Source organism: Python bivittatus, unplaced genomic scaffold (genome assembly GCF_059951505.1).
Source record: "Python bivittatus isolate LINGU-HERP-01145 unplaced genomic scaffold, Pbiv_v1 ctg000330_np1212, whole genome shotgun sequence".
Taxonomy (NCBI): Eukaryota; Metazoa; Chordata; class Lepidosauria; order Squamata; family Pythonidae; genus Python; species Python bivittatus.
In genome coordinates, this window is record NW_028277058.1 from 24,998,215 (window position 1) to 25,021,202 (window position 22,988).

The 22,988-nt window shown below is 34.0% G+C and overlaps 1 protein-coding gene across 1 annotated transcript in view; it reads left to right on the forward strand.

Moving 5' to 3' along the window:
- The window catches only part of PTPRQ (protein tyrosine phosphatase receptor type Q), a 123,043-nt gene that overhangs the window by 91,486 nt on the left and 8,569 nt on the right, over nt 1-22,988 (forward strand). The window contains exons 48-58 of the mRNA XM_088141850.1: nt 247-313; nt 1,072-1,230; nt 2,055-2,277; nt 3,112-3,185; nt 3,641-3,740; nt 5,840-5,968; nt 8,109-8,153; nt 15,501-15,527; nt 16,135-16,216; nt 19,942-20,032; nt 22,512-22,588. Coding sequence (XP_087997976.1) covers nt 247-313; nt 1,072-1,230; nt 2,055-2,277; nt 3,112-3,185; nt 3,641-3,740; nt 5,840-5,968; nt 8,109-8,153; nt 15,501-15,527; nt 16,135-16,216; nt 19,942-20,032; nt 22,512-22,588 — 1,074 coding nt within the window. The remainder of the gene's footprint in view (nt 1-246; nt 314-1,071; nt 1,231-2,054; nt 2,278-3,111; nt 3,186-3,640; nt 3,741-5,839; nt 5,969-8,108; nt 8,154-15,500; nt 15,528-16,134; nt 16,217-19,941; nt 20,033-22,511; nt 22,589-22,988) is intronic.

A 22,988-nucleotide genomic window follows, 5' to 3' on the forward strand; every position in this document is an offset into this window, starting at 1 on the left:
AGTTGACAAAATATATAATGAAGAGTAATCAGCAAAAATAAAAAGAAACATCACACTTTCATGTGTAGAAATAAGACCTGCTGACTTCAGTGAAGTAATTGATATGCTCAGAATCAAAATCTTATTTTTACCATTTACTTTTTATGTCATATATGTATCCCTATAAACATACATAGTGAAATACAGTTAATTGATCCCGTAATTAGTGTTTGACTAAACATGCTAAAGGCTGTTTTATTTGCTTAGGTGTATGCAATCAATAGTGCTGGTGCAGGACCGAAGATTCAGCTTAAAATAACAACAGATATTAAAGGTAGACTATTATAAGTCTTTTATACTTTTATAATGAAGCCAGTGACTGTAAAAATATAAAATCAGCTCGCGTTCATTTGGGTTTTCATATTCTAGTTACTAGAATTTAATCAGTGTATATCTTCTTTCATTCTCAGCTTGGTCATAACCACCATACTATTTTGACTTGTACTATGATGCAGGTTAGCAAAATAATGTTAGATCTTACAGAAGTGTCAGTAAGATTGAATTGAGTAGTTTTTAAACTATACAAAGACTGAAATCCTGAACAGATTTATTTGAACACATGTTCCATTAAATCCAGTGGAAACTGAATTCAAGTGATAATGGGATTAATATTTTTAAGACTCTTTGGGCAATAATACTATGGCTGACCCTATAAATTTTATACATAAATAAAGAGGTGGTATGGTGTGAAAGAGATTAATATTTTCCAGTTCCTTGTGAAACCTATCTCACATTTTATTTGCACAATTTCTACTGTAGCAATATAATTTAATTATAATTTGAATTATGCAAAGATCAATACCCTCAATTCCCCATTCTAAAAAAGGGATGAACAGAAGTGCTTGGGTAGCAAAACTGATAACTACTGCTTTACAGTTTGTGAATGATCTACTATCACTGTTGGTAGGATCATAAAATGGCTAAGTGGATATGACTCAATTAAATAGTACTTATCTGAATAGTAACTTTAAAAGATTTGTTGTGAACAGATTTAACTGGAAAGCATTGTAGCATTTATTTGCCTCAAAACAGAACCACCAAGACCTAGTAAAAAGCCAGTGCCAGTTTATGATACCAGTGGAATATTACTTGTCACAGCTACTACAATTACGATCCGTATGCCAGTTTGCTACTATAATGATAATCACGGGCCTATCAAGAAAATACAAATCCTTGTTGCAGAAGCAGGAGGTATGAATTTTTTTTTCCTAAAAGGAACTTATAAAGCTTCTATTTCTACCTTTTCTTAACCTCTATTTGTCTTATCTGCTCATGGAGACTTCTGAGTTTTGGAATTCTTAATGAGCTACATTTGGATCATAAATGCAAATGAATGACAGAAAGAATGTGATTCACAGAAAGTATGGTACTTGAATAAGCAGAAGAAATTGGGTGGGAAAACTAGCAACAGAGAGAACAGAAATCTTCCTGTCATTGGTTCTACTCCCCTTTTTTTTACCTCAATATTTTTGTAAATATATAAATTATAAGGTGCTTTGTGATAGTCGGTCCTCTGAAACACAGGATCTTATATTTAACCAAATGGCAATCCTGTACTCATTTACCAATCAATTATCTTCTTTTCACACTCATTGTCTGAGTAGATAAAGTATTGCACTGTAAATAAATTAAATGAGGAAATGGTGATATTAGAATCATGTCAAGTTATTCCAAATTTGTGGTAATAATGTTTTCAAAATTTCCTATGCTATTTTTTTAAATCACAATCCTTGGTAATATTTGTAGTCATATGTTATCCTTACTATATATTAGCTGAAGTATGATGTAGGTAAAATTACAATTATCCTTTTTTGTTGTTCTTTAAATAACAGTATTATGCACCTTAAAGACTAACAAATTTGTTATAGTGTAAGCTTTTGTGTACTGCACTACAATTTATCAGATTCATTACCTTAAAAGAGAAATAAATGCACATATAGGGCTGGGAAATAATAGAAGATATCAAACAGGAATTATTACCTATATAATACACTGCTCTTTTTTTTGGGATTCAGTTCAGAATGATGACAATATCACTAAATGGTATGATGCCTACTTCAGTAAAGCAAGACCCTATTTTGTAAATGAAGGCTTTCCAAATCCTCCATGTATAAAAGACAGTGAAGGACTGAGCACCAGAGAAGACATATATGTAATAGGGGCAGATAGCACTTGTAACATCCCAGGAAGTGAAGAAAAGTTTTGCAATGGACCACTGAAACCCAGAAAGCAATATGTGTAAGTATAGGACTTGCATTTTATAGCAGTGAAGTAGATTATACGGATATCATTAATAAGAATTCACATTTTTGAAAGAATTTGCAGAGGTGGCAAAATTGACTTGTTTGATTAGGGAAACAACAATAACTACATTTGTTAGTGACTGAAAACCCTTAATGGACTTCTTGCTGAAAACGGGACAAAATGAAGTAGTGATTTATGGGTTTGAAGATTAGAAAGGGTAGAATATGGAAAGAAGGGAGCCGTGATGTAACCTTAGAGAGAGCAGATAAAACATAAATGCATTATAACTGCTGTAAAGAAGATTGGAAGCCACTTCTTTATATCTTTTATTTTATTTTACTTTTCTTTTTTCTTTCATTTTTTCTATTTACTTATCACTTTTCTTTCACTTTTCTTTCTTTTTTATTTAAATTTGTATTGTTTTTACTTTGCAAAAAACTTCTTTAATAAAACTAATTTTTAAAAAAAGAGAAAGAAAAATGCAGCAGATTTGAATGGTGTGGAGCAGGTAGGGATATTCATGCATCAACTCTTGGTGACTTCTTAAAGCAGCCACAGATTTTCTTGAGATTTCATAATTGCCCTCTGCAGCTATAGTGGAGTTTGAGAAAAAGACACACCTGAGTTGCCAACAGGTGGTATACAATGCCCAGTCATGCTCCAAAGCACCATTTTTCTTTGAATCCAAAGAGCTGCAAAGCATGTATGGAATACATCGTAAGCTACAGGGGTGGTGTCCTTAATTTATACATACATTTTATATATACTTATAAAGTATGCTTGTGTGGGTTATGTATGTGCATAATGTTATGTGTTTGCTTTTTACAGATTTAAGTTCAGAGCTACAAATATCAGAGATCAATATACAGATTCAGACTATTCTGATCCCATCAAAACTTTAGGTAAAGAATATTCCATCACAAATGTCTATTTATTAGAAGTGTACAAATCACTTTTAAAACTTCCTAGTAAATCTGTGTCCCTCTTGTTATAAAGACAACTCCTTTGCATCAAAGGTATAGGGTTGCATTGACTTTCACAGCTCCTGATGCTCTTGTATGTAATCTCATTTGAGTTCCTCTTGGGGTCACTTGCATTTGGGGGGGGGGGTAATGTTCATGCCATGTAATAAGATACTCCATTCATTTGTTAGCTACAAAGGCTTTAGAAATTCTTGGTGAGAGGTAACCTCAAAAAGGCTAGCAAATGTGCTGGTGTACCTATTAGTACTGATCATTGCCATTATGACTTTGATGCAGCTATGTTCAGGAACCAGTTGTAATAACTGGTCTATGATTTCAGATAGTAGTTTTGTTTTTGAGTTTAAATCCTAATATCCACTGACTTTATATTATAGGTGATGGGCTGTCAGAAAGAGCTGTAGAAATAATACTTGCAGTTACTTTATGTATACTATCTATTGTTCTTCTTGTGGCTATAATTTATGCATTTGCAAGGTAAGTATATATCTAGTTGCATAAGCTGAATTTTTAAGTTTTAGATGAAGAATAAACTTATTAATTAAAACGAATTATATTTTTACAGTCATTGGCAATTAATTATTTATTGTCATAACTTGACATCCAGCAAGGCAGACATTCTATGATAACAAGAGGTCATAAACTTTATTCAAAATGTATAGGTATTGTATAGAAGCTTAATCAGCAAACATGATTAAAGACTAACATGGCTAAGGACTAGTGTATGAGCTTCCAGAAGCAGAAGGCAAGAGGGTTATGCCAGTTCTTGTTCTGCGAAAATGTCTTCCCTTGCAGGTCTTGCTACATTTTATGGAATTGTTTCTAACACACATTCTTTAGGGAAAGAAGTGAAGTGAAAATCTTTTTGAAGATCTCCAGGCAAAGAAGAGCTATTGCTTTTAATTTTGAAATCAGTATAATAGAACCCAGACCAATTTTTGGTGGTGTCAAGAGTAGATCTTGGTAAAAAAAATGAAAGAAATGAGTGAAAGTAGAATGAATGATTTGCATTGAATATTAGACAGAATGTAGGACGCAACAAGAAGTATGTATCTGAAAATTAATGTATGAAAGACTAAGTTGTCTTTGACAGAGAAAACCATGGGGGGGCAATTACAAAGTGTACATAAATGATTAAAAATTAGAGGAAGAAGATGAAAGTGTAACTTGGTAGAATGTTTACTAAAGAGGAGAAAATGGAGAAATCTAAAGACATGAAAATGCTGGTAGAAAGGCAGTGGGTAGTACTGTGGTCTTTTGAAAGGAATGAATATTGCTCAAAGAAGCAAAAATGCCATGCATAACAGCATGTTTATGCTCACATTGCTATATAGAAATGAGAGTTGGGTATGTAAAGAGAAACATAAAACATAAAACCAGTTGAATGTACTGGAAATAGGGTACTTTTGATAAGGGTGGATGGAAAAACAAGATATAGGATCAAGGATGAATAGGTGCTACTGGATTAGACTGACTGCAAAAGTGAGTGACCAGTACAAAACAAGTACATTGAGGTGCTTTGGTCATATAGGGTAAGAGAATACACGTTGAACTGCAAACACTGAAGAAGAGTGAATCAGGGAGGTGGAAGGAGAAGATGAAGAAAGTTGTAGCTAGGTGGAATTGATAGACTTTTAAAAAAGAAAGACTTTTACAGAAATAAGGTAATGTACAAAGCAATGTATGGATGTGGTAGAATCAAGGATAGTTTGCATAGTTTGCAAGGACAGAAATCAGTGGAGAACTGCAGTAAATGGTATAGGTGAAAAGCAGTTTTATCTATGTTTCCTTTTCTTTTTCTTATTCCTTTTCTGTGCCCTATATAATGATGCTTATCTCAAAAGGAATTAATGTGAAGTGTATACATGTATGTATGTAAATCTATGTGGTTGCTAAGAGTCAACACCGACTTTTTGACGCATAATCAATAGAAGTTTTATTTTAAAAATCCTACTGTACAGGTCAGCATTTTCTATGTGCCAATGGGGAACTGAAGGTTCTTTCTAACTAAAGTGCAACCAATTCTAGACAGCTAGAAGACAACTTTGAACTATTGACTACAACTCAGTTCTAGTCAATAGATTGATCTAGTCAAAGATCAATATGTACAGGAGAAATCAGTATGACTGTTGCCAAGTAAAGACAGCTAATATAACAGCAGAAAATGGGGGCGGGGGGTTGTTATTTCTTGTAATATCATTGATATATTTTAATTTGTTGTTATACTGCTAAAATTGAAACTTTTATGTTTATTTTATATAGAAAAATATAAAACTGCTATCAATTTGGAGTGCAAATCTTTGTAATGATACCATATCTCAAAAATTTAAACATGGAAAATAATAATTGTCATTTTTATATTTTTATTTTTCATGTTATTGCATAATTTCCATACTTCAAGGACTTTGTAATTTAAAGTGCAATACTATCCAAAGTCACCTGGGATGAGTTACACTGAAGTCAATTCTTTGTAGTTATGGATAGGAATACATGTTTCACAAATGCTCTAGTGAGGTTGAGGATTATGAATGACATTAAATATTATATCTTATTCAATATCCTTTGTGTTGGTTTAGAATTCGCCAAAAGCAAAAAGAAGGGGGTACATATTCTCCACGGGATGCAGAAATTATTGACACTAAATTCAAGCTGGACCAGTTGATCACAGTGGCAGACCTGGATATGAAGGATGAAAGATTTACACGGTAAGCAAACTCTTTAGGCAAAACAGTAGTTCTGGGAGTCTGAAGCCATGACCCTATTGTGACCTTTTACTTGTTTAGAAGTATTTGTGGTATTCTTATTTGCACAGGTCACAAAGATCCTCTTTCAAAGGGTGACCTCCAGACACTTCTCTCAGGAATTTAGATAATCATTTGCTCTTCACCATGTTGGAATAAGGACAGAAGGCAGCCTTTATATATCATGCCCTGCTATTACACACTTATATCTCTGAGCTGAAGCATTTTTGATGGGGGAATGTAAAGCTACTAATAATGCTCTGATAAACTGTTGGTCTCAAAGTAATACAATAGCATATTGCTCTCTGCTATCTGATAGTATCTCTGAAATATGTCACCAATAGAGTTAGTGCTATAGCATGATAGACAATTTGGTTCAGGAGACCTGAATTCAAATCCATGAATAGTCATGATTTTCACTGCATGGCTTCTTTCAGCCTAACCTTTGCTGGATTGTTCTGTTTAATTAGAGGAATGTAGTCCCCCTGAAGGATGAAGAAAATTAAATGGCTAGATTATAACATGTGGGGGAAAATGTACTTTTCTTTATAAAAGCAATGTAAAGGTCTTTTACACTACTCTTCAAAAGAGTTTGGGATTTGCTTCTGAGACATCATCTTCAACAGAAGATTTTTTGCCATTAATTCAAGTGAGTTTACCTGGAGGAAAAAATTTGCTAATGCATTTTTTACTTACCCTCAGGTAAAAGATGCTAATTTCTTTTCCCAGAAGGCTGCTGGGTCTAAAATTATTTAAGTTATAATCGGCTTCCAACCAATGATATAGGAACCCCTATTGATTTTCAAACACCAAAGTAAAAATAATTATAAATTTTTAACATTTTCACTTAAACCTTAGTGAGATATTGTCATTATCATTTGCAAGATTTCTGACAGAACACAAAAATCTCATAAGATTTTGTGATCTCCCAATATTTTGGCAATTTAAACTTTTTGAATTAACTCTGATATAATTTGGGAATCTCATATATACAATCTGGGAAAGAAAAGAGAACAAAGTATGCCAGGATGACTACTGGTGCTACATTGCTAAGCTATGGTTTATGTGATGGCTCTCAAAACCTTTACTGCTGGTATAACTGTTCACATAAAGGAAAGAGGATAGGAACTACTGAATTGTGACTTAGTTTGTAAGTATTAGCCAGCAAATATTTTGTATATTTTTTTTTACACCACCTAGTTATTTTAGACATTAAACATAATGTTGAAATATTAAATAAAATGAATGTGGTAATTTCATTAAATGTAATTATTTTTTCCCCAAGAATTCTATTTATTTATTTCACAAATTTACATGGCTGTCCCTTCTCCAAGAGGAATTCTGAGCAGAATGTTTTTAAGTCCTATTAAAATGAAGGAATCTAAATTCAGTACCCTAACTTGTAAATTAGGAATCTTCTAGCTACCATTCTTGGAACAAATGAAACAAATGAATTACCAGAAAAACTGATGGCTTAGCTATCCTTCCTCAATAGTCATTACTTCAGATGATAGAACAGAGACCTCAGCTGTTGAATTGAACTTAATACTATGACAGGTTATTTTAAGTGAAAAGGCAACATTTTGGAATTTGAGAGTGAAAAAATATATTTTGGAATAAAATGCTTGACATTTTAACTAACACATTAATGACCTTGTCTTCTCCCAGGCAGTAGGGCCAGGAGATTAAACCATCCCTGTTGATGGATTTGTTGTTTGCTCTACATGGATTAATACCAGATTTTTAGGTGTAGGCATATGTTATGTTATATATTATTATTAATAATAATAATTTAGATTTATATTTTTGCATCATATTTTGTTGATTTGCATCATATTTTAATCCTGTGGGTGCTGCCTATTCACCCATCATGAAATGGATGGCTATATAAATTATTTAAATAAACAAATAAACAATTAGATTGGCAAAGACAGAAAACATTCATTTCAGGGAGCAGTCAGGAAGCCATTTTAACTCTATTACTTTTGTACTTACTTCTTGAGTTCTAGCTCAAAGTTTGCACATTATCATAAACAACTCTTCATTTGAATAACAAATGTGGTTTCTATCTGAGTACTTAATTACAAGTGGGTTTCGTTCCCAGATATTCCTCTTTTTTCTTTAGACGCAAGGAGATATTTATCATCCAGTAAGTTACTGCATGGCTGAAGATTCAAAGTGTGGTTTCCAGTGTGATGTGTTCACTTGTGTGATGCTAGGTTAAACTGATTTTTATTGGAAATAATACTTTTCTTAGCACTTCAGATGAATTTTGTATCAGTTCACTGGTGATGACATTTGTTTTCCTATCTTCCAGAGGAAATGCAGGGTTTTTCCTGATGATAGAAAAATCAATTTGTCATTATTAGTGCTATAATAGCATGTGCATGATTCAGCATAATATCCTATCCACAACCTGCTCCCCAAGACATGGTGCTTGGTACCATGCCTTGAATAATTCCATTTGCTGCTTTAAAAACACCATAGCAATTGAAGGTGTATAATGCAACAAACAGACCCTTCAGAAAATAAATAAAATTTAAGTCAAAGGCGCACACTATGGTCAAAAAATATGTATGAGAGAAGAGGAAGCATTTTTTGTGTTTGTCATTGTTTTGTTAAAGTACTGTAAACAAAACCACTCTGTGTAGACCAATTTGTGGATCCTAAGCAGATCCTGAAGCTATAATTAACTTTTTGTGATGTGTGAAAATAACAACTAAAAAGACCTTTGAAGTAGACCCCAAAGACTTTACCTGTACTGAAGTTATAGAAAAGTTTGATTCAAGCTTCACATATAGTATATTTCAAGTTACTAAACTTGGATTGACAGTAACTAAAGCATCTTTTAGTTCAGTTCTCATTTACTCCAATTCTTCTACTGAAACAAAAAACAAATTCTAGATGATATTATGAATAATGATAATCAGGATTCAGAATTTCACAAATTTGTAATTTTAGATTTTCCAAAATCTAATTTAAAATAACACTAAATTACCTAAGAAACTAAAAATAATAAAACAAACTTGCAATTAATTTAAAATAATTAGTAATTTAAAATAATTTAAAATAATTATTAATTTAAAATTTAATATAACTAATTTCATTTTTAGGGAAAACTTCATATTAAAAAAGTGATGTTACTGTTCAAAAACAGTCAAGGTCACATTCTTCTGTTCCATGATATATTAAAATCACATGATATACCAAAATCAGCTTACACATTAGTGCCATTGAGTTGTCTCTTTTACTTGCTGCTGTAAGCAAAACTGGACAGTGCATAAAACAGAGGCATTACAACTTAGTTACATGTTGCTATATTGCTAAAGAGTAGATGCTCTGGTTTTCAGCGGAGAGAAATTTTAAGTGTCTCATGATTTTTTGGCAGAAAGGTTTATTTACCCAGGAAGAGAGAGAAAGAGATAGGCAGGCAGGCTGACTAGATCTACAAAAATCAATTTCAGCACTCCATTGGACTCATGCCTTAACTGATAGGATGGCCAGCTATTCTTTTTTCTTGTTCTGTAACTTAGCATAGACTGACCAAGCATAAGAGGCTATATCACAAAAGGATAAGACATCTTCAATTCAGGTAACTTCTCACATAAAGCTGCTGTTATAATGTAGTTCCCTAGGATTCTGTTAGCACATTTCTTTAGAGAAGTCTCCCAGTCACAGGAGCAGCCAGGATAATCCTGGCTAACCGGATGAACCCATTCTAGCAATCACTTATCACAACAACAAATTCATAGGACACTTAAAATATCATTCAGACTAACATTCAAATGTCATTAGGAGGAAGGAGACAGGGACTGCCATTTTCATGTAGTCATGATGGGGTTCCTGGAGGATAAATTTTCAGGAGTTTTTTGGGATTGTTTTTTTTTTTAAATATAAATGCAGAATTGTGATTTCAAGTATAAAACTTCTGAAGCTAAACTGTTAAAAACTGGAAAACTGTCATCTCCATGACATTCTTGATCCCTGGTTTATTTACATGTATTTTCTTCTTGTATTCTTTTAACATCAGATACTTCTCTATTGATTTCCTTCTTGCAGACAAATCTTTTATGTAATATATAATGTTATGAAGTTTCATTACTTAAACTTCAAGACTGTGGCAGGCAATCCATAGTGAAAAATAAGCCTAAATGCTTATATTTATGTTTATTTGTTTTAGTCTTTTCTTGTTTTGAATTTATCTGCAGCTAATGACTATAATAAATTGAAGCTGAAAGTTCAGTATTATCTTAATAGCATTATTTTACACTATTAACAAGCTTGTTTTCAGAATTATTCTTCTGAATTGTAAGAAGCTTGTAAAGTGCTAAGATTATCCACAGATGAGCTATAAAATATATTTACGTGAATGTCTTAGACTATTATGAAGTAGTTTAAGGTCTGAAAGATGAGAAGAAAAAAAGTATCATAAAGACTTTTAATAAGGAATGATTATTCTATATTGTTCTTGAAGAGATAGACCAATGAAGATCTTAATTAACTTATTAAAAAATATTTCCATGGCTATTCCTAGTAAGCGCTCATGTTGCTTATTTGTTAAGCCTTTAGTCTACATATTCATTTCTGTGTAGCCTATTGAACAAGATATAATTCCCAACAGTTTTTAAGTGATTGACCCATAGAGAAATGCCGGTCACCATTGCCAACATAAACAAATGGCTTCTGTTGATTCTCCATCTATACAAATAACTTGAATCTGGGAAAGGGAGAAAACCATACTAGAAGTGAAAGTGAGCCTAGGGTTTAAGGCTCCATCTATCATTCAAGATGTGATTATTATCGCAAGTTTTGATAAACTGTTGCTGTATATAGAATAGCTTTGATAATCTAAATGTTTTCCCAAAACCTGATGGGAGACTTGTTAGATAAAGCATTTTGATTTCCTGTGTAAACCTAAAACATGGAAGTCTTACAGTTTTGTAGCATGCAGTTATGTTACAATATCAGTATTGGACGAATTGAATGCATGAAAATAAATAATCTGCACAATAATTTCCTTGATTCTGTAACTCAGCCTTTTCTAAAATGAAGTATTCCAGATAAGTCCTAACCATTAAAGCCAGAAAAATTGGGTTGAAGAAAACTGTAAATCTTATTACTGAGTGCTTAGCAAATTAGCATTTCTTCCACTCAGTGCATCTGTAATCTTTAGACATTATATTTACTCAATAAAACTTAATCCCGTTCTAACTTCCTATAGAAACTGATAGCCTTGATCATATGTCATTTATTGGTCATTTATTATATATTAGTTAATATTTTTACTGTTTGGTCCTAATCCAGATCCTTTTGTGCTTAAGCAAGATCTTCCTCTTTTAGTAGCTGGCTTTACTGATTATCTATTGGAGAGCAGAATGAGGAGTCAGTGATGAATGTCCTTCTAAAAATAAATGAAGTTTCATCTGCCTTGATTAGCATTTTAAAAGTATGCAGATAGTACTTATTCTGCAAAGATTCATCCTCTCATCCTTGATGGAACTTGATCCAGAAGTGAGATGGAAGCTTGTTCCCGTGCAAGTGGTTCATGATTATATTAAATTACCTTTGTCATAATTTGATATTTTAATATATCACTGTGAAATTTTACATAAACTTCTAGGAGATGAAACCCTATCTTAACACAGTGGCACATATTGTCCAGATCAGGTAGCCAGTAAAGCAGGGTGTGATATGAATAAAGCCAACTCTCTTTCATAAGATTGTCTGGTATAAATTGTTCTTTATATTTCAAAAATCTTAGTCTACAAATCTTTCAGTAATTCAAACTGTAATCTTATACACACTTGCCTGTGAATAAGCTCTACTGAATTCAGTGGGATTCAGTTCCAAATTAAACCCACATATAATTCAATCCTTGAAATATTTATTTTCATAACCCAGAATACCCATATTCATAACTGCTAAGCAGTATTTTAAATGCTTTTAAAAGTGCAGTCATTTTAATTTTCATTTTGTTGTGTGATTATGGCACTGAGTTAGTAGGAAAAATCCTTTGTCATTTTCAATATCATCTTTTTCTGGAATTCCATACAGGAAAGTCCAAAATATTCAAATGATGTTCTATTTATAAATTAAACTTATATTTTAAATAGAAAACATGAAGGGTATTCTAGAAGAGCAATTAAAGTTTTATTTAGCTCAATTGAAGACATGTTATTTTAGCTTCTATTTTTTTTAATCTCCCAGCTTCTGCACCCAAGAAGGCATAAATAATCAAATTCCTACTTTAAATAATAAATAACATACTTTTGATTCTTCAGATAATTGGATTGAAATAATTCATGGGGAATATTTCAGCATATTGGTAGAATCAGAAATTCTTCATTTTGATCATAGGCCAGCAAAAATAACATAAAACTAAAAAATGTACAACCAAGAGTGATAGCAATTTATTCTCTAAAATATACAAAATAACTGAAATATTATGTCTAACATTATTAACTTTTACTGCTAAGAGTATAAAAATGAAGATGCAACATAAAATATCAAATAAAAAGTTGAAAATATTACAACTACTAATCTAATCTATAAAATAAGGACATTAACACTACTAACACAAAACTATAAACATTATAACTATAAAAACTACATGCACAGGAATCATAAGATTAAGGCTGTGATATAGTAACGATTAATGATGGAAATTAAACCTAGTTCACTCAGACAATAGCAAATAATAGCAAATATACAGTATATATATACATATAAAACTCTGCTCTTCTAATTTACCATTTCTTGTTGTCTTTTGCTGGCAGACAATTCCCAGTAGATACTGCATATTCTACATAATGCAACGCAAAACATAAATTTATATGTTATGGCAGGATTATCATCTGAGAGTAGTAAACAGACATATGGTTGAGCTGTAGGATCTTAAGCAAGAGATAAAAGCATTCTGAATGATTCTGTAGAATGAACACTGAAGGAGTGCATCTTCAATAAACAGAAATTCCCAAGACTTTCAAGAATGTAAACATTGTATTGCATCATGCAAGAATAAAGGACCTATGTTTACATAAGGTGCTACTGTGTATCTGCACCTGTCAATAAGTGACATGCTCATAGTTACTCATGCCCTGATCACTTCCCGATTGGATTACTGCAATGCACTCTACATTGGGGGAGCCCTTGAACACTATCCAGATATGACAACTGGTCCAGAATGTGACAGTGTGCGGGGTTCTGGGCCTCCACATTTTACCCATATTACACTACTACTGCATGAGCTGCACTGGCTTCCAGTTTATTCCTAAGTGCAATTCAAGGTGCTCGTTATTGCCTTTAAAGTCCTAAATGACATGGAACCAGGCTACTTGCAGGAATTATTCTCCCTGAGGGTATCTGCCTGTCCCACCAGGTCAGATAAGGAGGGTATGCTTTAGGTCTTTTGCTTTAAATGTTGTCATCTAGTGGTACTTAGGAAGCGCACCCTCTCTGAAGCTGCCCCTGGCCTGTTGAACACCCTTCCCCCAGATATCTGGGAGGACTTCACCCTCTTGACCTTCTGGAGGCCTTGAAGAGTTGGCTCTTTCTACAAGAATTTCAATATGATGAGGCTATAGCCCAGCAAGATGGTGTGTAGGTGTATGGGGGAGTGCTGCCCTGGGAAGCCATGAATTTTATAGAGTTTTAATTTATTTTTATTTTATGGGTTGGGGCTTCTATTGTTTTTACTGTTTTCTGCACTGTCCAGAGATGTTATTACAATGTGGACAGGATGGATGGATGGATGGATGGATGGATGGATGGATGGATGGATGGATGATAGATAGGGAAGGAAGGAAGGAAGGAAGGAAGGAAGGAAGGAAGGAAGGAAGGAAGGAAGGAAGGAAGGAAGGAAGGAAGGAAGGAAGGAAGGAAGGAAGGCAGCCAGCCATATTTGGATCCTCCTGTCACTATATGTCCAGTGGTTCCTGAGTTTACGCAGAACTGGTCTGATTATATTAAAAATACAGTGAATAGAAAGGAGAGAACTGTAAGGAACTTAATTTTATCACCAAGGATCACTTCCAGGTACAAGCCAGAACTATTCATTTATTCTATAAATAGTATAGTGTATCCTTTTGAAAGCACTTAAATACTTACATTAGCAGTTAATAGTATTCCCCCCCCCGCCCCAGGAATCTTATTTTTATTCTGTCCAACCCAACCAAAGTTTGGAAAGAAATTATGTAAACAGGTTCAGAACTCTTCAGTGAGTCCATCTACAGCAGAATAATACTTCGAAAACTGAACAAAATGGGACCAAATTTTGTCTGATAGAAAAGCCAGTGAAACAATGATTCGGTTAAAAAATTAGCTAGTTCTGGCTTGGGACTGCAAAGAAAAACTAGCCATTAAAAATATCTTACACTGCATCCTTATGGGAGAGAGATTTGGACAGCAGCTCGTATGCTATCAACTGCTTCATTCTAAGCCCTATGGCCTCCTCCTTCTGGTCACATGATCCAAAGCAAAGCATATGCAGCTCACTCTGTGCTTCTCTGTGCACACAGCCACATGAATATAGAAAAGGAGAAAAAAAAAAGATTATGTATGATACACATACACAACACCTTAGCCCATTACATGTGCACACTTAGGGGGGAAAAGAAATACAGAACCCCTCCTGAAATTCTTAAAATCATCCACTGAAATCAGATTTTATAAATAGGAAATTCTCAATCATGATAATGTGTGAATACAATTTCTAGAAAAATGACTACTATTACATTATTACTATGTATTTTATGCTTTCGCTTTTCAGTCAATATGTTGTTAATTTGTTTAAAATGTTAATAAACATTCATTGTAACTGTCCCCAATCTAGCGCTCTCTAAACGTGTTGGAATCTATGTGAGCTGCAATCCCACACATCTGGAGGGCACCAAATCAGGAGAGGTCTACCAACATACTACCACATACCCAAGTAGTACAAGAAAATATAATATTGTATTTTAAACCTAGCAGACATTATCCCTTCAAAAAATGAGACATCATACTGGATTCTCATTACTGAAGCAGAGGTTAATAAAGTGTAGATGTTCTTCTGAATTTAAAAACCCTCTTTGTGTGACATATAACTTAGTTAGAGATAAGTAACTGAATTGTGAAATATCTTTACCTGGTCTTCAATGGGAGTAGCTTTAGTTTGGGGCTGACTGAGGCTAAACAACCTCACATAATCCACTACATCATTAAAACACTGAAAACAGGGTTAACATAATATCAATCCTCTCTTCTACCTACAGGGGCCCTGCTGCACTTCTTAAGGCAAGAAGAAGTGCCTCTCCTGTTGCAAAAAGAATTTAAAATAATTTATATTGGCACAGTATCCCATAAAATGAAATTTAAAAACTTTAAAAATTGAATCATTCAAAAATTTTTAATGTCATTCGACTCCTTAGTTCTATCTTTGTTGAGTCCAGAACTGATTTAGAATGCAAAGTGTTGCTTGACTCACAATTTACCTTATTTAACATAATCTCTATTGCAGGTTACTTAGTTATAGAAAATCCATCAGGTAAGTTGGGTTTTATATTGTGCCTAGTCTGATGAATTGTAATGTGTGATATATATTGGTATACTTATTAGAAAAAGTTCCAAGCTGTGTATAAATCATAAAAGCATGACCAATTGCATGGTAACTGGAGAAATGCTTTCTCTCTCTCTGGGGTGAAGCCTGCATGTCTGTGTTTTAGCTTGGCAAGTAATACAGGGATATTTAACTCCTAGGGGTTTAAAAACCATGTCATTATGGGAATGAAGTCACTGCTATATTTTATGTATCTAAAGCCTTGCATTGTATAAAATGGTTTCTGTGTGACAAAAGAAGCATTATCTGCTTGATTTGAACTGAAAGGTGATTTTACAAATGTGCATAAATATCAAAAGACTGCATTTGGAAGTAATCACATTTGTGAAACAGTTTGTAGGCAGTAGTCATAGGCTATCAAATAAAAAGGAGAAAGTTTGAAATGGAATTCTGTTATTTCAAAACTGTTTCAAATGTAAAGTAAGCCTTTTCCTCTTAATTGTTTTATATGTATAGAAAACTGTATGTCAGCTTTCCAATAGAAATGCCTTCAGTTTAAGCCTCAAGCTACCACATTTTTCTCCTTTATTTCAAGGCCAATAGGCAAGAAATGTTTTCTGCAACATGTTGAAGAACTTTGCACAAATAACAACATCAAGTTTCAGGAAGAATTTTTGGTATGTTACCAGCAGTTGTCACAACATTGTATAATCTCCACTTGTTTCATATGTCACATTTGATGCACCTTGATCATCAGTATCCAATGAATAGTTTGATCTGTAGAAAGAAATGTTACACACGTATTACTTCTCATTGCCATTTGATCGGGAATGTTCATACACTGATCCTCCTTATTTCTGCTACAGAAATATTTCCCTCACTGCTGCTTGTATACAAACAAAAAATGCAATCTTCATTCTGTATTTCTTTTTACCTGACTTCTTAACTTCTCTGAATGTAGTCTTGATTCTGATGTAAATGCAAACGGTTTCTACGTTTGTCTCAGTTCATTATTTTGGGTCTTTCCATAGTAAAGGAATAATATGCATCTAAATATTATTATTCCTGCTACAGAATTACTTCTTCAGGCTAACCACATAGAATCTCCATTCACATAATCTTCTTACATCCTTATGGACAGAAAAAATATAGAAATCTTATAAATAGGACCTGCAACAATCAGACATTGATGTGGAAACTTTAGTTCTCAGTCTGATGCCATCTAGCTGGATCAGAGCTCACAATTCCCAACTATGCTGGTATGGATTTGCAGGAGGTAAAATGTGTAGAGATTATGAAAGTTCATCAGCAATTTCATTTTGTTAGTCTGCTATCAGATGACAGTGTTTGGCCACGTTTACTTTTTTCTGCACCTATCTAAAGAAACCTTTTTGTTATTATTTGCATCTCTTTTAATTTGACCTTATTCTTTAGCCTTCTCAACACACTCTCTGCAGTTCTAGGCCGGTTGCTTGTAGACTTCCTTGGTGACTTGCCAAAACATTTTATATATGTATCTTTTTTGTTTTCAAATTATCAGTAAGTTTTTTATATAGCCATAATGTTTTTTCCATATACCTTTGTACAAGAACATGTTTTTAAACCCATATTTTTTGTGCTTTAGATGCAAACTAAGGCCAATGAGATAAAAATTATGAACATAAAGCAGGTGGCTGGGAGGTCAGAAAAGAACTCCATTGAGACCACATTTTTCTGTTCCTTTTCAAATAAAGGTACTGTAAACCAAACTTAGGTTTAAATAGGAGAAAGCATCAGCAAAAATTAGGAGGTTCTGTTCTACACCTAAAATCATTTCTGTACAGGTAGCCCCTGTTTTAGCAACTGCCTCATTTAGCAACTGTTCACAGTTATGACAGTGATGAGAAAGTAACTTTGTAACCAGTCCTCGCATTTATGACCAGCACAGGTCTGTAAAGCAAAGGAAAGCTGAAGTAAGATCATAAGCACAGTCATGGTTTCACTTAGCAATTGCTTCGCTTAATGACCGAGCTGCTGGTCCCAATTGTGGTTGCTAAACAAGGACTACCTGTAAACTCAGAATGCTTTGCCCAAATCCCTATTAGTATTTTTGTTTTAAAAAATGTTTACAAATCAATGGTATACCAATTTGCAGGATACCAATTTGCAGTGGTGAAATGAAAAAGATCATCCCCAAATCATAGTTTTTTATTATCTTGTAGGAGAAAAGTTATTTCATGATTCCCCTAATTTGTAAAAGTTTGAACTTTTACTGAGCATCTAGCATTAGCCTATGTTCAAATGTTAGTGTTAAGAAAACATATTTTATTGTTAACTGTGTATAATAAGGCAACCAAAGATAATAAACTGACAAGTGTTGGGATTGGTAAAAGCAATACATCCTTAAGAACAATGTGATTTTTATATATGTTTTGGTCTTCTGTTTTTCTGACTCCTGGATTTTTTAAACTGATCATTAATTCATTATTTTTTTATGTCCTGACTATGACACTTCCATTCATTTACATTTAGACTATATTTCAACTCACCTCTTTCTTTATCCTATTTGTCATGCACACTATTCATATTTCTGTCTTCCTGCACTAAGGCAGAGGTCAGTGAGAAATAACAAATTGCCAGTTGCCTGCCTGATTAAATACTTAACTTGTTCTCACGTTGTTGTAATTCCTCTCCCAAAGTGAAGACTTGGGAAAAATACTTTAATGCTAGGCAAGACTAAGGCAATCGACCATTACTGCCACCTTAAGTAGCTGTGAAAAAGTCCTGTTTCTTTTTGGCTTTCTTCTGTTAAAAGCCAAACAAAAGCACAGAAGGTAATAGTGTGACTATATTGAGATTTGTAAAATGGAAGTTCATATAAGCTAGTATGTTTAGTATCTCATAGATCTGATGTAACAAAGGCTTACATTAAATGAAAAAGATTATGTAATGTTTTTAGCTGTAGTTAGAAATTCAATATGCATTAACTCTGGCTATCCTTTTCTGGAACCTTCCCCTTTCCCATATTAAAATTAAGCAGGTGAATTTAGTTTTTCTATTTTCTTCATTAGACTGTTTAGTATATGAAAACCTAATATTTTTACAATGAATATCCATAAAATGGCAAACATGTTCATTTTTGATAATTTTACTATGATAAACAGTAAAATATTTACTTCTCTGCTTCAGACATTAAAGAAGCAAAAAACATAAACAATTTTTTTTTCATTTTGTTTCATTTCATTTTGCCATAAGCTCATTTGGGTAAAGACTAAAGACGCTGGTTCTTTTCTATCTATGAGGTTCACAATATGAAGCATAAATAAATCAAATCAAATCTTTATTATAGTAATAGACCAGCATAAGCATAAATGAAGCCTTGGGGGTCAATGGCTATTAGCCTTGAAGGCAGCGTGACTCCCTCCGAAGGCCTTCTGTGGGAGACTAGTGGGCTGCCTTGTGCAGTTGATTGGCCACTGGGAGAACAGACTGCTAAACTAGATTGGCAGGGCACTGCTTATATTGCAAAAAGAAGGCGGGCCTTCTTTGCTGTAGCCCCCGCCCTTTGGAATATCTTGCCCCCGGAGGTGAGATTGGCCCCCTCACTCCTGGCTTTCTGGAGGGATTTGAAGACCTGGCTCTGCCGCTTGGCCTGGGGTGGGGAGGGAAGACATCAAGCGTGGGGATGGCTAGCACCTTAGAGGCCTGTCATCTGCAGCTCTGAAAACCATCAGCCTCTTGGGCTTTTTCTTTTCTTTTAGTAATGTTTTGCACAGTAATGTTTTATGTTTTAGGTAATTTTATATATATTTATTGTTTTATGGGTTATGTAAGCCACCTAGAGTCCCCCATCAGGGGGAGATGGGCAGAGATAAATTTAATAAATAAATAGTGCTGTGCTGAAAATTTCTTCTGAATCTTACCATTCCCATTCAGTTTATTGGGAAAAAAATCCCTCCCTCCCTCCCTCCCTTCCTCCCTCCCTTCCTTGGAAGTTTAAGGTTTATGGTTCTTGGCACTTATTTTATGAGGCTGTCCAATTAATGTATAATTATCCCTCAAGCAGCCCACAGTCTCCTTAACTGTGTGCTTCAGTTGTAAAGGAACTGATCCCTTGAAAATTGTTTTAGATCAGAAAATGTGGGCAGCTTGAAAACTGAAGAGGGAGATACTGTATGATAAGAAATTACAACTACCTGCTCACCATGACGTAATAAAGTATTCACTAATTTTAATGCCACCTGAAAATGAGGCAAAAGGTCTGAAGCCTCTTTTGTAGGAAATGAAAATCATTGTGAAAAAGAAAAGTATATTTTGGTACAGTATTAATTGGAAGTAATCATGATACTATGCTTCCTGTGTACATTTTTGCTGAAAACATGAGTAACCTGGAAGTCATAGCAACATATATATTATTTTATAGGAACTTCCCAAGTTTCTTCCAGATCTTGCGTCAACTGATGCTGATCTTCCTTGGAACAAGTCTAAAAATCGTTTTCCAAACATCAAGCCATGTAGGTAGTATTTTACTAATCATGTTGTTCTTAAATTAAATTTTAAATAGTGCCATGTTGAAAGTGCCTTCTGTATCTTTTTGATGTATAAAGCCATTTCTTTACTTAAAGGAATTCCACATTTATGTGGAAATCCCAGAATTCTTGCTATAAAGTAGATGAGAGATGTGTGAATATATTGCATCTGTCATTGTACTACCATCTCTCCTACAGTCAGCAGCCTGTCTTTTATACAAGTAAAGGGACAAGATCCTCAAGGAACTCCTCCCTTGGAACTTTTTCAGATTAGGCAGTCAGAGAGTCTGCAGATTAGTAGAGAGATCTGAAGCAGCAGATTGTTCACTGCAGTTGCAGGACAGGAAATATTACAGCCTCATGGTTTCTTAACTTTGTAACATAATCCATCCTAATTATTCTTCCTGGGCTGTGTACCCTGGTGTAAAATAAAGTTATCTAAAATTGCTGGGTCCATCTCTGTATATGTTCACTTTTTCTTTGGAACATGATGATGCTTTCTTAAGATACTTCTAAATGTGCTATGTAGCTGCTCCAGGAAAGATCAGAGTGAATATATAGTAATTTATAAATCTAGGATAGATTTTATCACAGGAGACAGGAGTCTGTCTCCCTCTGTAGTCAACACTGCTTCATTTTTCACTTATTAAGAAAAGAAATGCTATTATTATTTTAAGCATTAGCTGTGATGTGAGATGGGGACAAGGCATTCTTTGGTTAATGTGGTCACATTCTGTGCTATTAACTTTTGAGAACAGCTGCTCTTGCTGTCTGCTACTGATTCAGGAAATATTCTGTGCACCAATTTACCTGAGCTAACATGCCTGATGCAGTAGCAGAATACATATTTAGAGTTTACCTCTTTTTTTTTTAGATTTTTTTTTATCCTGCCTTTATTATTTTTATAAATAATTCAAGGCAGCAAACATGCCTAATGCTCCTTCCTCCTCCTATTTTCCCCACAATAACAACCCTGTGAGGTGAGTTGAGCTGAGAGAGAGAGTGACTGGCCCAAAGTCACCCAGCCAGCTTTCATGCCTAAGGCAGGGCTAGAACTCACAGTCTCCTGCTTTCTAGGCTAGTGTCTGGCTCTCTTTTCTATTGTACATATATCTTTTGTACATACAGGTAGTCCTCGACTTACAGCCACAATAGGGACTGGAAAATTCATCTTTAAGTGGTGTGGTTGTTAAGCAAGGCATCACATGACTGCACCCGATTTTACAACTTTTTTGTAGTGATCATTAAGTGAATCATGTGGTCATTATGTGGCAAATGAGGCAATCACTCAGTTCCCCACTGATTTTGCTTGTTGGAAGCTGGCTGGGAAGGTTGCAAATGGTGATCACATGACCCTGGGATGCTGTAACCATCATAAATACATGCTGGTTGCCAAGCGTCTGACTTTTGATCATGTGACCACAGGGACACTGCAATGGTCATAAGTGCGAGGACTGGTCATAAGTCACTATTTTCAGCATTGTTGTAACTTTGAACAGTCACTAAGCAAATGGTCATAAGACTACCTATATATTCAAAACTCTATTCTTCCACTGCATTATTTATCAAACATATACAACCAGCCAAGATCCAATTTGATTTTGCAATCTAGTTTAAATATTTGAATCAATATGAATGAATTTTATTCAATGATTACATTAAATAAAAGTATATGTATTCATGCAGAAAAGCCCAATGGATCATGAATTCGATTCAAAGGTACTTGCTTTAATCCAACAATTAAATAAATTTGGTGATGGATTCAAAGAGGTTATTTGATTTACTCACCTTCTAACTGAAGCTTTGCATAGTTCTATTATTTCTGTCATTCCAGGATGCTTCATAGTAATACTCATATATCAGTAATAATTCATAATAATACTCATGTGAAATTATTTAAGGGTACTTCTGTTCAGGATATGTTGTTAGAAACAGATATACTCACTCTTGAATGTGTTCAGGAGAACTATATAGGGACTTAGATACATAGATTTAATCTGAGGGGGGAACAGCAGCACAGATCTTCAATTTCTCCTGACACAGGCACAGGCACAAACACTAACACAACACAAATACAAACACAGAGAGAGAGAGATCTTTTCCTTTCTTAGCTCTGTGTGAAGAGAGAGAAAGTTGTGAATTAAAATGTCTATCTAAAGGTGTGCTTTGTTAATGGATATATTCCTTTATTCTGTTAAACTCAACAATTGCATTGGTTAAATATGAAACTGAAGGAAAAAAATAAAATGTAATAGAAAAATATTATGTATTTTAAAAGAGATGGCTGATAGTTTTCAAGTGTGATGCTAGAATATCATTAAATGTTATATTTGCTAAAATGATTTGTGTGTGTACATGTATGTATGCATCCATCCATCCATCCATCCATCCATCCATCCATCCATCCATCCATCCATCCACTGAAACCTTGGAAAGATGCTTTGATTTAATTTCTTTTGCACAGATAATAATAATCGAGTGAAGTTAATGCCTGATGCTTGTATACCAGGATCTGATTACATCAATGCCAGCTATGTATCTGTAAGTTTGTAATCATTTTAAATTGTTACTTCATTCTCCTTCATGCCACTTAGTGATTTAGAAAGAAACATATCTTTATGGGAAAAATGCATGACTTTTCTTTTACCCTCTATATGTATTACTATACAGCTATAGATTAACTTCAGTCATTGTCATCATTTAAGTTTTCATTTCATTCGTTTTGTTTCACATGGGAAACAAAAATAGTTTATTGAACACCATGAAGTGTACTATACTTGTAGATTTCAGTTTTTCAAGAATGTTCTCTATAATTGTTTCACTCTATCAGCTCATAGAACATTTTAGTTTATTCTGCTATTAAGCTCCCAGTATGATTAAGATGATATTGCAGCTAAACACCTAGGCTAGTTGTCTTGCATATTTTAAGCTCTTGGAAGCT